At 36.3% G+C, this 16,166-nt stretch overlaps 3 protein-coding genes across 11 annotated transcripts; 2 read left to right on the top strand and 1 right to left on the bottom strand.

The window, feature by feature from the left end:
* Positions 1–918: 918 nt before the first annotated feature.
* Positions 919–2,808, top strand: LOC119987203 (probable E3 ubiquitin-protein ligase rbrA). The gene is made up of 2 exons (XM_038832023.1): positions 919–2,306; positions 2,476–2,808. Exons 1-2 carry the CDS (start codon positions 1,027–1,029, stop codon positions 2,546–2,548), a joined length of 1,353 nt encoding a protein of 450 aa, XP_038687951.1. The 5' UTR covers positions 919–1,026; the 3' UTR covers positions 2,549–2,808.
* Positions 2,809–3,032: 224 nt separating this feature from the next.
* LOC119987206 (calcineurin B-like protein 1) lies at positions 3,033–8,800 on the bottom strand. 9 transcript variants are annotated; one of them, XM_038832029.1, is made up of 9 exons: positions 8,639–8,800; positions 7,247–7,477; positions 6,307–6,389; positions 5,295–5,354; positions 4,413–4,521; positions 4,145–4,197; positions 3,925–4,005; positions 3,400–3,512; positions 3,033–3,313 (listed from the first exon to the last, which is right to left on the bottom strand). In XM_038832029.1, the coding sequence occupies exons 2-9, from the start codon at positions 7,290–7,292 to the stop codon at positions 3,250–3,252; spliced, it is 609 nt and encodes a 202-aa protein (XP_038687957.1). In that variant the 5' UTR covers positions 7,293–7,477; positions 8,639–8,800; the 3' UTR covers positions 3,033–3,249. The 9 variants fall into 9 exon arrangements, with proteins under 9 accessions (XP_038687957.1, XP_038687959.1, XP_038687963.1 ...); XM_038832031.1 differs by having other exon boundaries at positions 7,247–7,471; XM_038832035.1 differs by lacking the exon at positions 8,639–8,800 and adding an exon at positions 8,094–8,521 and having other exon boundaries at positions 7,306–7,477.
* A 2,474-nt stretch (positions 8,801–11,274) lies between these two features.
* LOC119987205 (serine/threonine-protein kinase SAPK3-like) lies at positions 11,275–15,364 on the top strand. The gene is made up of 9 exons (XM_038832026.1): positions 11,275–11,839; positions 13,242–13,316; positions 13,584–13,685; positions 13,810–13,863; positions 13,982–14,074; positions 14,269–14,361; positions 14,578–14,682; positions 14,773–14,871; positions 14,980–15,364. Exons 1-9 carry the CDS (start codon positions 11,717–11,719, stop codon positions 15,253–15,255), a joined length of 1,020 nt encoding a protein of 339 aa, XP_038687954.1. The 5' UTR covers positions 11,275–11,716; the 3' UTR covers positions 15,256–15,364.
* The last annotated feature ends 802 nt before the right edge of the window (positions 15,365–16,166 follow it).

Raw genomic sequence — 16,166 nt, 5'->3', positions numbered from 1 at the left:
TCGCTACTCTTACCCCCACGACTACCTTTGGATGATGGGCCAAGGTGTGAGCTATGAAACAATTAGGGCCCATGCGTTTCTTCTTAGACATAAATGATCCTAGTTTTGGAGATTACCGTTAATGGAAAGCGGAAACTAGTTTATAATCATCGCTAATGGAATCATATCCAAACCCAAATGAGTTTATGATCCATCATGTGAGAAGTAGATAAGTCCAACCAAAAACACACTCCCAAACCCAAATGAGATTTCCATGCTAATATAAATAAATCCAAAACTAAAATTAAATTTCTTTAGATGAAGAAAAAAATTAAGATAAAAGCTTTAATTGATGATAAAGATCATATTGTTAATGTAAATCTAAAATAATTAGATGTTAGAGCAATGTTATATTTAACATTGTTAACAATACTTTTTGGATAAATATAGTGCTATACTCTTACAATGGATATAATGGAGTGTATTTCAAGTACTTGAAATGTTACTTTTTTGATAAATATAGCGTTACATGGTGAAAAATGACACTTGAAAATTTAGTTGTGGAAAAATGATACTTGAGAGTTGGAGTATATATATAGTTGATGAATAGTGAAGAGAGATGATGAAAATGAAGAGAAATGTAATGAAAATGAAGAAAGAGAAAATTAAAAGGAAGAGAGAGGTGATGAAAAGAAAGAGAGAGAAGATGAAAAGGAAGAGAGAGAAAATAGAGAAAATGAATATCGAGTGTTGGAATTTATGGAGTGTTGATGAATAGTATTATTATGGGACCCACTCATCCAATTAAATTGTGCCACATAGGAGAGAGGAGAAGAGAGAGAATAATTTTGAAGTGCTGTATTATAGATGCTCTTACAATGCCCACATTTTTAAGTCAAATGTCAAAAAGATTTAAACTTTCTTCTTCCTGAAGTTGTTCCAATTACAAAATACAACTTCCACCGTAAGTTACTGCTAAAGTTGGTTTCCCACCATCTCCTTCGCCGTTATAAGTTGAATACCCATCAACTTCTCATCATCCCAAAAATGCCTCAACAACCCACCTGGAGTCTCGACTTTGTTGATGATTCTTGCTTCTCAGTCTTCTTTGAGGAAGACCAAGAAGAACCCACCTCGAGTCTCGGCTTTGTTGATGATTCTTCCTTCTCAGCCCTCTTTGAGGAAGACCAAGAAGAACCCATCTTGAGTGTTGATGATTCTTGCTTCTCAGCCATCTTTGAGGAAGACCAAGAAGAACCCATCTTGAGTGTTGATGATTCTTGCTTCTCAGCCATCTTTGAGGAAGACCAAGAAGAACCCACCTTGAGTGTTGATGATTCTTGCTTCTCAGCCCTCTTTGAGGAAGACCAAGAAGAACCCACCTGGAGTGTTGATGATTCTTGCTTCTCAGCCCTCTTTGAGGAAGACCAAGACCAAGAAGAACCCACCTTGAGTGTTGATGATTCTTGCTTCTCAGCCCTCTTTGAGGAAGACCAAGACCAAGAAGAACCCACCTCGAGTGTTGACGATTCTTGCTTCTCAGCCCTCTTTGAGGAAGACCAAGAAGAAATATTGCGAGTCTCGGATGCCAAATGTGCTGAAGAATTGCAGCTTCAGAAGACTCTGTTGGGGGCAGTCACTGTCTGTAATTCAATCTCGAATCACAAATTTTCTTCCCCATCACCGAAGCCGAATATTCAATTCTCTCCAGTGGTGCCAACAGAGCTCGTAATCAAGATGCGTGAAGATTCAGGGGAGGGTTTTGGGGAGTCATCTATGAGCTTCTGCAAGATTTGCATCGAAAGGAAGGAAAGCAATGACATGTTCACAATTGATGGGTGTGATCACTCATTCTGCTCGGATTGTGTAGGCAAACATGTTCATGTGAAGATTCAAGAGAGTTTGAGTGTTGTATGTCCAGGATTGGAATGCAAGAATGTGCTTCAACTTGAAGCTTGTAGGCCCATGATTTCCAAGGATGTAATTGATCTTTGGGAGATGGCATTATGTGAGGACGTAATTGGTGAAACCCAGAAGTTCTATTGCCCGTTCAAGGACTGTTCTGCTATGTTGTTGATTGAGAATGAGGAAGGGGAAGTGATTAGGGAATCTGAGTGTCCATTCTGTCACAGACTGTTCTGTGCCCAGTGTTGTGCTGGTTGGCATCCAGGGGTTGAGTGTGAGGAGTACCAGAGGCTGAATGAGGATGAGAGAGGGAGAGAGGATCTTATGGTGAGAGAGCTTGCTAATGAGAATAAATGGAGTAGGTGCCCCAAATGCAGATTCTATGTAGAGAGAACAGAAGGTTGCCCCCACATTACTTGCAGGTTAGTGTGTGTTTTTCATCATCATTATATATATATATATTCCACAAACTAGAGACATTTGAACAGGAAATGCAGGATTTCACCAACTAGGAAGACAATTTAAGATGTTATGGGATAAAATGTCTAACAAAATGGAGTGGAATTGTTTTCTTGGTGATTTTCATTCCAGGTGCAAGTATCAATTTTGCTATGGATGTGAAGATGAATGGAGTCAGTCTCATGGGGGCTGTCACAAACAGTGAAGAAGTATGAAGCATAACCAGGGAGGGCTCCCTTTTTCATATTTGATCTTGGATGGATTACTATGTAATTGATTGTGTTATAGCATCAATATTGAGTTCTTTTTTATCTTGCACAGAAAACCTCTGTCGAAACTGGGTTTGATGATGTGGGAAAAAAACTGCATGTACTTTTTTTTCTCCCACTTGGGTATGTTTTTGCTTGTTCTTGTGGTTTCTGGGCTTGATGATATGTAATTTATTTTATGTTGCTTTTCATTCAATCCCATGCTACAAAACTAAACAAATCGCTTCAGTTAAGTTGGATCATGATGTGACTTATTCTGGTCCTGAACCCTTGGCTTGTTTTGGTTGTAAACCATCAAAGAAAAAATCCAAAAGCATGCTCAAAATGGAAACATGGTTAGCTTTCACACTCAGAAATTGCATAGCAAAAATACTGAGAGGACTCTTTATCAAGGGCTAGGACCTAGAACAGGCAAATGCAATGTGAAGCAGCTATTGCGTTGACTAGAAAAGAGAATTTAAGATTAGAAAAACTGGCAAAAAGTATTAGAATGAATATACAGTGGACTAACATTCCTAATTATATGCAGCTGCTACCCTAATTGATGTAGACAGCTATGCCAAACATCCAAAAAAAAATCATCGGCAAATTGCCTTTCAACAATCACATATATTCACTAAGCATGACTTGAATTTTTCTAGGTTGCAACCTCTTCGACCTCTGAATTGAAAACAAAGCTTGGAAACGTTGTCGTTATGTCCCTGCAATATTACATTATAAGTTGAATTTTATCTGCAGCAGTGCAAATTACAACTTTGAGATTAACAAAAAAAAATTTACTACATACCTGAGATAAGGAAGGGTCATAATTTTCAGTAATGATGGATTCCGGGAAACTAAGTTCTGCCACTCACTTCTATCTATCTTTCCATCCTGATTAACATCAGCATCCAAGAACGTCTGTTCAACAAAAATGATACAATGAGAACTTGTAATTTACATAAGAAAAAGCCAGAACGAAGAACTAATAGTAAATCAACAAAAAACTGTGCACACATGGTCTAAATGCCCCATTTCAACGGTTCGACCTAAAAAAAACCCCAGCAACTTATGGCGTGGAAATCAATTCAATTATGTATAAACAGCCAATGGAAGGCAGTCTAAGGGATATTCTTGATGAGTGTTACCTTGGAGAATTCATCAAAAACCTTAAATTACAGAAACCAACTCAAGTCAAATAGCATTACTACATGTGAATGTCCAGATAGGGATAGGGTCAAAAATCTAAATTTTACGGATTCAATTGATTACTACCCTAGCAGGCCAATAAGGCCACAAGGATTTAATGACACTGCTACAGGTAACTACATACCTTATCAAGTATTGCCTCAACGGTTTCGTCAGCCAACTTCATCTCAGATTCACATAGCAGTGCAATTAACATCTGCTTTACCTGTCAAAAACCACACAAGTTCTATGTAGCCAACCCTAACATTGTTCATATTTAAGGCTTTGATGATGATGATTTGAAATTTTTTTTAAAAAAAACTAAGTTTAATAATTTACATATAGTAGAGAGCCCACAAACATACCTCATGTCGCTCAATACACCCCGTACAGTCCATATCATAGAGTTTAAATGTAACTGCAAAATAATGTCAAAAGGCTTAAATGAATCCGCATTAAATTGTAGAACGATGCACAAAGTATGCGAAGCACAAACTGGTAAAATAATAGCATGCACTCCAAGATTATTTTAATTCTTGTCAAATTACAATAAAATCTTCTTTTTCTTTTTCTTTTTTTGTAGAGGGATGCACGAAGTATGCAAAGCACAATCAATCTTGAGTCTCAACTTACAATCAATCTTGTCTTCTTGGGGGGCATTAGGATGGAAGACATTGAGTGATCGGACAAAGTCACCAAAATCAATTACTCCCTTTTGCTTAACATCAAAAAGATCAAATATCTGCATTACAAATTCCACACATATCCAAAGTTAAAAGGGAAAAGGAGTGTGGAACTAATAATGACCACTTGAAATATCAACAATTTTATGTTCTTCCTGTAGCCATATCAAGATTTCTATCCAATTATGAGAGCAGTTCTGCAGTTGTCTCTTTTAACCCCTGCATACCTCCATGGACCCATCTAACCCAGCCTAGTTTCTAGATTTGAGGTACCCATGGCCAACAATGAGAATACATGGTAATTAACCGTTCAACGATCAAAATGATTGTGAGTGAAAGAAGCATCAGCAAGAAATTGTTTCCATACAAATCTCCAACAGAAAATCACATTTCCACACTCCATGTATGGAAACGTTTTAGTAAGCTATGTTTTTGAGATACTTCCCCATGTAAAAATGAAATTTTATAACAAAGAAGAGATCTACAGTCAGATTGCTTATATTTTAACACACTACAGTTGTTGTTCACCTCAAAGTGTATCAAACAATAAGCTGAAATGGACTCCTGAAGAAAATTGAGCATCTCAATAATAAACCAAATTCCTTCTAGAACAGTAAAACAATGCAACATAACAAATCATACAATCAGACCAGAAAATCAATACAGCCAAACAGCAAGTAGCACAAATGACTACACATAAATAAAGCAACCAGCTACTTGTATTGATATGTACATCATAAAGTCAAAACTTAAGTCCATGTTTAACGATTTGAGGCTTTTAATATATATCTGAAACTATAATTAGTTGTAAACAAACAACAAGAAGCTTTACCCGATTTGCAAACAGATTCTCTTTGTTCCTGTTCTTAAACAGAGCTAACTGAAACTCTTCCTGCATAAAGAAACAAAAAAAAATCCAGCTCCGTAATGATAACCAAAATCTACAGAAAATCATCAGACATTGCCATAAGCATGCAAAATTGCACTCCAGCACAGGCATATATGTAAAATACAACATATGCAATTATGCATCACACAAACAAAGAAAAACAGAAATAATTTGTCTGATTGTCCCATATGGTAACTTGGTTAGCGGATTTAAAATTCAAATAAGCTGAACTTTTACTCTACCCTGTAATATCATTCAAAAGGTAAAGCACTGCCAATAGATTCAATGCTTCAAAAATTCCAAATAACTTTTTTTTTCCTTTAATAAGTAGGACTGCAATTGCGAATGACTGCAAGTGGATAAAAACATTTTCTTGGGTATGCCCATTTACCAAATTACAGCCAAGCCGTGTTTATTTGTTAATGAGTCCAGTCAAGTGAGGGTTAATGAGCCTATGCACCATCCACTTTCAGTCACATGTTTGATTTTCAAATAATAAAAAACTGCTTTTCCCATGACCATCTCCAAATCAAGCCTAATCATATGACCAAAAAGAATATAACACCAAGTGCTCAATCATATATTAGTTATTTTTACACTATATTTGGAAGCAAGCCATGTATCTGCATAGCCTTTAGGGTACTTCCAAGCGCTTTGCGAATGTACATACAAGTAGAATGTTTGTGTATTTTTGTTTATTTTTTCATTCACATTTGAAATTGTGTTGATAGGCTGGATCCAAACCACCCAACAGACATGAAAAAAGAGCAAACTGAATATCATGAGATATCAAAGAAGGCAAATGAAAGAGTTCACACATTAATAATAACAAATATCAAAAGGATAAATGGAGAATTTTTTTCCAAAAAAGTAAAGAAGTGTGAAGCAAAATAAGAGGGCAAGGTTAAAAAATCAAAGATGGCTGTATTGTTATACTAGTCCAGGTAAGTGATACCCTGTTGATCAGGCCATCGTCTATCAAGGAACTGCTAATGCTCTTGAATAACTCGAACAAAGCTTCAACTTCACTAACAGTAACTGGGGTAACAAAAAACAGAACGATCAAAATTCATGTAAATGACAAGTAAAAACATGCAACCTTGGCACAGTTCATAAATTAAGTGCAGTAACTCCAGGAAACAAGTTTCTTGGACAACTGCAAAAGAAAATAAGCAGCGACAATTCGTTGCTCGTTAATATGCTTAGATCAGCTTCAGAATGTCAATATAGAATATTTGATGCATAAGGCACAGAACAAACACTGGAAGAGTTTATTTACCCTAATCTGTCCATTTTGCGGGCTATGAGGCTTACTAACCCATAAGAATTTGCATCCTGCTTTTTCTGTCTTCCCCTCCAAATGAAAGGGCAGTACCATCACCATTGGTGAGGAGCACGACTAGTTCAAGTGATTGGCACCTCAGTTTCAGGGCAGGAGATCGCATCCCCCCATCCCTATTGAATAATCAACAAACAAATGGGACTTGTGCTACACTCCACCTCTGCCTCCTAACTGTGTTGTCCTCTCACTTTTACCTCCTCCAAATTATAGTCTTGAAGTCTACTAAAAAAAAAAACCCTAAGAATCCCTTGAATTCAATGCAGCATCTTAAAGACTATTATCCAGTCGTCTCAGCAGATGATTAAAACATATTGGCTTATCAACTAAAATCTTAAAATATCTAAATTATCTAAATTATGACAATTTGATGACCTCAATATAATATTCTAACTAAAATTAAGTAAAAAAGTTAAGACCATAAATTCTACCCCACAAGTAAAAGGAGAATAAATAAACATCGGTGAAAATATTTGCTCTCCCCTAAATAGTCAATCCATAACCTATAAACAGAGGATATCGTAATCTACAATGTCCAAAGCATGAAAGTTTGTACCATATAGATTGAGGGGCACAAATAAAGACGAAGAGATAAGTTGCATAAGCACTACTTGCAAGCTGTTTGTGAAGCAAGAATTACAGGGTCTTCGTGTCCAGGGACTTGCTTAATCACTTTCGAGTGGAAACAGCCCATTTACCAGTAGCAGAAAACTCAAAAATGTCTGCTGCAGTGCGGCTAGACAAGCTTCTATGCTTTGTTACTGTTTATCATCAAAGCCATCTTAACCTTGCATATTCAGAACCAACATCCACACCAGAAGCTCAAATTAATCAACAAGACAATAGCATTAAACTCCCACAACAACTAAAACTGGGATAGATATAAATGAGTCAACATAACATATAAAAAAAATTATAACTTTATCCATCCAAAGAGGAAAACTGGAGAAGTATGAGTATGTAATACAGAATCAATAAACAACATAAAAGTGAAGGAGAAACCATATCTAAATTCACCATGAATATTAAAATTCATAAAAGAAAATTAATTCCACAAATTCAGCTTTCCATAATATTATAAATAAATAATCTTTTGACTCAAAAAAAAAAAAGATTGAAAAAAATAATATAAAACTAGGAGCCATAACTCTGATTGATTTAGTTTCCTTTTTTTTTTTTTCCCATTAGTTACCGATTAAATCTTGCATGCAATTGCAAGGAAGTAAATACAATTGAAACTTAAAAAGAAAACTGAAATCACAACCCAACGATCATAGAAATTCAGGAACCGCACCTTCCAATCCCTCAAACAGAACGAAACACGGAAAAAAGAGACAGACAACAGCATTGCAAACAAACCAAATTAAAACACAAAAAAAGAAGAAGTCGGCGGCGATACATACGGACCGGAGAAGTGGCCGAAAAATGACACTAGGGCAAGTAAATTGAGCTTCTTTTTTCCGGTTACTTGTTGTAACTAATACTTTTGTATGAGGGGAAGGAGGGGAAATAAATATATGTAGACTAGCGAAGGGGAGGGGAGGGGACAATGAGGTTTCTCTGGATCTGACGGCTGAAAAGGACTGAATATAGGGAGAGAATCTTCCGCCAAGAACAGGGAGACAGAGATTTAGGCTTTATCATCTTGATTCTTTGATGTTGTGAAGGAAAATGGATTTGAAAATAAAATCTACTTTGGAATTAAGATTAGAGTTGATTGCAAAATCATTTGAAATACATTACAGATTATGGACTGTATCCTTAAAATTGAATTGTAATTTAAGTCTAAGGTGAATTAGATCAATAGCTCTTTTCTTAATGCATGAAAATCTCTAATCCCCAGAGAAATTTTGTTGTATATAAATTTTGAGCTAAAAAATTGCACCAAAAAGCAATATCAGAAGCACATGAAAATGGACTATATATATATATATCAATGGAGACTCACAAATATGGTATTTGTTTGGTCATTTTTGACAAATCGTCATGAGAATAAGTTTATTGTATCAAAAGACAATTCTAAAGCCTGCCTCTGCCTCTGCCTCTGCCTCTAATGTCTAGATTTGAACAATATGGTTGAATAGGAATATAGGAGTGTCTGTCAAAAGCCACCACCAGTATGTTGTAATTGTATGGATGTGTGCGCCAGTTTCCTTACAAAACACATGTTTTCGACCCAATTGACCAAACCCTATATTATATAATATAATATATATAATCTCTTAACACTAAAACCAAACAAAAAATGCTCTTCCTTTTTGTTGGGTGGGTTCCTTCCTATTCGATTCGGTAACACTTGGGCCATGTTCAATATAATGGGACGGAGCCCATTAAGGCCTATTTGATTTCCATGGGACCATCTTGGGCCACATCCAAACATAATTCATAATTGGATATGTTAATTAAAAACCCACGTCCGATAGACATCATCATTAACTAGATATGCACAAACAATAGTCGATTATTTTTTAAAAAATAAATAAAAACCAAAACCATCAAATTAGACTACCAACCCAAAAACTTAAAATTAATAAGGGGTGAGGGATAGCCAAGTTGGCTGGGATGAATCCTTTCAACAGGGTATTCAAGTTCCATTTTTCACATCAACAACCTAAAACTTATCAAGTATTTAAAAAGAGTAAGGCCATGCAAATATGTCGAATTTACCTTTCACCCATAGCTTCTCGTCATAAAAAAAAAAGGCATCTTAGCCAATAAGGATTAGTTTAGAGCAGACAAATTACAACTGAGCCTTTTCATATGAACCGTCGGTTCATATATATGTCTTTATAGGCATATATTATAAGCAGTGACTATGTCTTTTAGTTGTGTTTTATTATGTTTAAAATTAAAGAGAAGGAAAGCTGAGTGGGAATACCAAGCAAGTGGGTCTCAAGCCCATAGGTGGCCCATGGAGATCGAATATTTAATTACTTCTTATTTTACAAAATTACAAGAGATGTACAGCTGAAATGTCTTCGTTATCAGTGACCATCATAACAGTGATGGATTGATAATCTTCGTTTTTTCTTTATTCTTATAAAAATTTACAGGTAACTGTCGTGACACGCATTGACTTGGATCCGCCACCCTTTTCATCACTTTTTTTAATTAATATATTTCTTTGTAATTATAAATAAAGAAATAGAAATCATTGTTTACCCAAAATGCTAAATTCATATTATTTTTAGTGTCCTTTCCTAGGAGAGCTGTCTCCTTGGTTTATTATCAAAAAAAAGAAGAAAAATTACACATTCTTACCAATACATTCATTATCAAGTTCTTATCCAAAAATTTAGAGTTGAGTCTATGAGAACATTAAAGGAATTCCACACCACGTGTATTCGTTTTCTTCATTCATTTCTATCATAGAGCATACATTCATCAATCCCTATTAATTTCATATAAGTTTCTTATTACTTCAAACTATGTCTTTTTAGGTATTCTTTGTCGCCTCCTACTTTCTCCTATACAAATTCTCTTGTTTCTCCTCACTGCCGCACCGCTATTTCTACGTTGAACTTGTCCATACTCTCTTAAACAATTTTCTTGTAACTTATTTTTAATAGGTGTTACTCCTACCTTAGATCTAACAATCTCATTTCTTATTATATCTTTCTTAGTATGACCACACATCCAACGAATCATTCACATTTTTGCTACATGCATTTTTTTGAATATGTTATCTCTTGACAGCTCAACACTCGGAACCATACATCATTGGAGGTCGTAAAGTTGACCTATAGAATTTTCCCTTCAACCTTAAGGGAATTCTTCAGTCACATAAAATCCCGGATGCACTCTTTCACTTATCCCCTTCGTTTTTTAATCCTATTAACTACATCATCACTTATGTCTCCGTCTTCTTGAAAAATCGATCCAAAATATTTAGAAACCTTACTTTTTGTTACTTCTCTCCCATCTAATTCAATTGTTTGTTTGCTCTCTTATCTACTCTCACTAAACATACATTTCATATATTATGTTTTTAGTGCTACTTAATTTAAATCCTTTAAACTCTAATGTTTGTCTCCATATTTCTAGTTCTAAGTTAACACTCGATATCGTTTCATTCAGTTCATTCATCACTGTAACTAATATAAACGGATTTAGTGTCGACCCCTAGTATAATTCTATTGTGATGGGAAACTCCCATGTGACTACTCCAATAATCCTAACGTTAACTACGGTTTCTTCATACATATTCTTACCAATATTCTTACCAATACATTGATTAAGAATAAATATATCATGGGATCTCATCTTTCTATCCCTACTAATGGACAACAAGTTTAAAAGTCAATAACCCCCTTGGAAATTGAGCCTCTGAGTCCCCCACTACATTATAGAATATTTGATTGGGTATAAAGAAAGAAATAAAATTTCAAAATATTGTGGGTGTTTCCCTATATTATTATACTTATAATTTAAATGGAGATATGGATTCCTTGTATTTATGTGTAAAAATGTAAAATCCAATGAATTCGGAATTAATTACGGGGAAGGGGATCACAAAAGGGTGAGTAGTCAAGGAAAGCGAGTGCCCATGTAATGCCTGACGCACTCTCATAACAACACGCCACCGACGAGACGATCAGATCACTCTCTGTATTTTCTTACTTCATACTTCACATCCCACAGTTCCTCCACTGGCGACACTTAGAAGAGTAAATCTTTTTAGTAAACGTACGTGTCTCTTTAGGAGCTTTGGGATTGCTTCTTACGAAGATAGTTGCAGTTATCATTATTTGTTTCCTGATTTTCTTACGTTCTCTCTGTGGTTCTGCTTGGTTTCGACTCTCTTAATTTTTCCTTTTCTTTTTATTTTGGTTCGGTTGTTAGGTTGTCTTCTTCCATTCAGAAAGTCTGCTTCTTTTTGACTCCATAACTCATTGACAGCCTCTTTGTTTTCGCTCTATTTTGGTTTGTGTTATTTTGGTGTGGGTTTTCGGGGTTTGTCGTGAATCTGCTCTGGTTTCTATCCGTTTTGGGGTTTTCTGGGAATTGGGTGATTGGGTGGGTTGCCATGGAGGAAAGGTATGAGCCACTGAAGGAGCTTGGTTCAGGGAATTTTGGGGTGGCAAGGTTGATGAAAGATAAGAAGACAAAGGAGCTTGTTGCTGTCAAATACATTGAAAGAGGAAAAAAGGTACTGTTTTAACTACGTTTATTTGAATAGGGGATGTTTTGGAATTCATACTGGACTCAAGTTATCCGATTGATCTAATTGTTTGAAACTTTGAATTTGACGTTTATACTTGTTTATCAAGCACTTTCATCAACAGCTTTCCTTTATTTTTTGGTGTATCTCCTTATTATTGTCCCTTTTAGCTTAGCGCTCTTTAATTCCTGTGACTTGAGTTTGGATTTCAAAATGGAGAATTTTGTAATTTCTGATTGATCAAGAGAATAAGTTGGTTTCTGCTGCTGCTGTATCTCTTCTACATAAGGGTCAGTTTAAATTTTTGTTTACAATGAGTTGAAATTTCTTATTTTGGTCGGTCGTTGCATGAACAAGATGGGGGAAAATTGTGAAACTTCTAGTTTGAGATAAACATATTGATTTTGGGTTTCAGAAGCTAATAGGCTCTGATTTATGGGACTGATGAAGGTAGATATTCCTGAAATCAATAGTTTGGTAGTTTCCAAGTGGGAATCCTGAGAAATTGACTGTGAGATTGGTATTGAAATGAACTCGTGCAACCCCACAAATATATTAGAACTATTTGATGGAGTAGCCATTAGCCATTTGGTGCTGCATTCTGCAAAAATGCCTTCTGGTTCTTCAAAGGATTCTTGACATTGTTATTTGTTATTTTTGTGAACTGCATCATAAAGTATGAACTTTGGACTGTTGTTAGTACTTTGTTTGCGATTAAAGTACCACGGGGCTTGAAATACTGTTTGTGGGGCTGGAGCCAAAAGTACCCGTTAAAACCGAGTAATAGATTGCATCGATTTGACACTTTGGTGCTGCTTCCTCTTATGTTTGAGCCATATCGGCCATTCATCCATTTGAAGCTAACTGTTTCTTTGGAAATATTGTAATTTTCCTACTATGTCTGTCCAGCTGTCCTTGTTCTGGTCACTTTCCTATTGTGGGCACTTAACTTCTATGTAAGTAACAAGTGATGAAAAATGAATCTTCATTACAAAGCATGAGTTCATTAACTGACTTCTCTGACTCAGACATCTCAACTGTTTTATGAATGTAGTATCTGTTAATTATGGGTTGTATATGTACTCGGAGTTGTCCCCTCAATTTTGTGACTCATCAAGCCATGTTATTTTGGAGTTCTTTTTTGGTTTGTTTGTTATCTGTCGGACGCATATGCGTTTTGTCTTTATTCAAATCCAAAACCATGGTTCACTGCTCGATTTGTAGCTAAGCTGTGTTTATGAAGTTCTGCAATTTTTAGATAACCCTGGTGTCTATAAATTTTCGAGACCATTCCCCGCTTAGGCCATCAATTCTTTACGTTATATGTTCTCGTCCTATTACATGTTATCATGGTGTCTTTTTGAAATGCTGACTGTATTCCTGGCTTCAGATTGATGAGAATGTTCAGAGGGAAATCATCAACCACAGATCATTAAGACATCCTAATATTATCAGGTTCAAAGAGGTAAGAGATTATACTTCTAAATTTTTAATATGTAGTTTAAAGTCTAGCTATTCTCAATTAGTTGGATGTGTTTACTTTCTGATCAGCTGCAAAGTTTTGCTCCGGTAATAAGGACATCCTTTTGATTTTAAATTTATCTGACCTAGCTATGGTCTGGATGTAGAATGGAAAGAGCGCTTGTAAATGTAATTGTTATCTGTCCATTTAGAGTTTCTTGTATTCTATCTATAATACACATAAATGTAAAGAGATCCTTGTTGCTTGTAGGTCTTGTTGACTCCAACACATGTGGCCATTGTAATGGAATATGCAGCTGGTGGAGAACTATTTGAGAGGATATGTAGTGCTGGCCGATTTAGCGAAGATGAGGTTGAAAAGCTGGACCTTGTTTTCTGAGTTTAGCGTCATTCTCTCTATTATAGAGTGTTTCCAAGTTGGTCAAATTGATGTTGATTTAGTTATGGCTTGTTTGTTTGCACATTCTTTGTCACAGGCTAGGTTTTTCTTCCAGCAGCTAATATCCGGAGTTAGCTATTGTCATTCTATGGTATGTTATCTTAATTTTCAATGTCTTCTTTTGTGAGAATCCCTTTTCCCTGTTCCCTTTTATCTTCTTCTTTTTTTTTTTGTCTTTTATCTTTTTTTTTCTCCTTCTCTCTGTGCAGGAAATCTGTCACAGGGATCTGAAGCTGGAAAACACACTTCTGGATGGAAGTCCAACACCACGCCTTAAAATTTGTGACTTTGGTTACTCCAAGGTTAAGTTTTCGTTGTTAATTAAAGCTTTGTTCAGTTGATTAATGTCTCTCTCCCCCTCCCTCTCCTCCCCTTAAACGTTAAATCCTCTCTCTCTCTCTATGTGTGTGTGTGTATATATATATATGCATGAAATTATTGTAGTAACATTCCCTTTTCTGTTCTCTGTATTGAGATTTCAATTTGATGCATGCAGTCTGGTTTGTTGCACTCACAACCTAAATCAACTGTTGGAACACCAGCATACATTGCTCCAGAAGTCTTGTCAAGGAAAGAATATGACGGAAAGGTAATTATTTGTTTCAGAGTTTTCTATATTTGCATCGGTATACATTACGCTTAAACAAGATGAGACTCCTCTAGAAATGCTAAACATTAAGAGAGAGATCTCTCTATCCATATTAGGATCACACATTCAAGTAGTAGTTAACAGCCATACATAAATTCATTTGCTTTATTTTTGCTGTCAGTGAGAGATCATATATAATAGGTCATCTTGTTGTAGATTGCTGATGTTTGGTCTTGCGGTGTGACACTATACGTGATGTTGGTGGGTGCATACCCCTTCGAGGATCCTGAAGATCCTCGAAATTTCGGAAAAACAATTGGGGTGAGTATATGACCAGAACTGACTTGAATTCGAGGGGGAATCATCTTTTCGTTGTCCAACTAATTTCGGATTGTTTGCATTGTCCTATAGAGAATTAAGAGCGCCCAGTTCACTATCCCCGACTATGTTCGGGTATCTGCAGATTGCAGGCAACTCTTATCTCGTATCTTTGTTGCTGATCCCGCTAAGGTAACATTCCTTTATTGGAGATGGGCTTACTATGTCTCTAGCAGCACATGAAGATGCATCCCTAAACTATTTGCCTTTTCTAATTTTATTAAGTAATTCCTTTTGCAGAGGACTAGCTTACCAGAGATTAAGCAGCACACTTGGTTTAAAAAGAATTTGCCAAAAGAGCTAATTGAAATTGAGAAAACAAACTATGCAGAAGCAGAGCATGACCAACCAAGTCAAAGTGTTGAAGAAATAATGCGGATCATCCAAGAGGCCAAGGCGCTAGGAGCAGGAAGCAAAGCGTACGAGAAAGCTGCGTGGGGGACATCAGAGGCTGATGACTTGGATGTTGATTTGGAATCCGAGGTTGATGTGAGTGGGGAGTTTGAGGCGGTGTGATAACATACATATATGTTGGCCAAGACAGGATTTGGCTAATTGATTCTGTGAACTTGTGAGATATTTTGATTTTAAATTGAGTACTGCATATGGACTTCATTTTGCATTGTTTGCGGGCGTTATTTTTTGTGAAGGTCAATGTAGAAGTGAAATCAACAGAGTCTAAATCTATTTAGTACCCAATGACAGTATGGTAAGGAAATTAAATAATAGGTGGTAATGAAAGTGAACAAATCAAATATTGATCAACGGTAGTAGAATAGGTATTATGGGAATGATAAAAATATCTGCTTAAAGTCTTGATGAAAACAGAGGAATTGAAATCAGACATTAAAAGAGAGTGGTTTATGTCCATCTCAACTTCTGTTAAGAGAGTTTTCAACTATGAAAAGCATAAAAGCATAATGTAGTACATGCAAGATAAGAACCAGGCTAGGTGCATGCCCATACATACACCTAACAGACGTATACATTCCTTAGGGGTGCACACCGGACCGGGTTCCGGGTTATCGGACCGGGTCTGACCCGACCCGGTGATTTTTCATAGGTGAGGAACCCGGTCCGGTAACTCTGTTAATAACCACCGGGTTATCGGGTTTCGGGTCTCCGGGTTATCGGGTTACCGGGTTCGGGTTTCGGGTCACCCGGTAACACAGAGAGTCCAAATCGGCATATCAAAACTGAGATGTTCTGATGAATTTACCCGGTCAGGGACAGAGGGGAAGCGGAGAGAGCGAACGGACAAGCATATATCTGAGTTCAATTCTAATAACTAGTCAAACTAAGCAAAAGTTGAAGATATAGAGACCAGTGGTAAATCCATTGTACAAAAGACTGTTAGTAATCTACAAAAGTCTACTGATCTACAAAAGTCTACTGCAGCCTCCTAACAAAGTCTATATACAACAGCT

Source organism: Tripterygium wilfordii, chromosome 20 (assembly GCF_013401445.1).
Source record: "Tripterygium wilfordii isolate XIE 37 chromosome 20, ASM1340144v1, whole genome shotgun sequence".
NCBI classification, from domain to species: domain Eukaryota; kingdom Viridiplantae; phylum Streptophyta; class Magnoliopsida; order Celastrales; family Celastraceae; genus Tripterygium; species Tripterygium wilfordii.
This window is presented reverse-complemented; position numbering and strand designations above follow the sequence as displayed.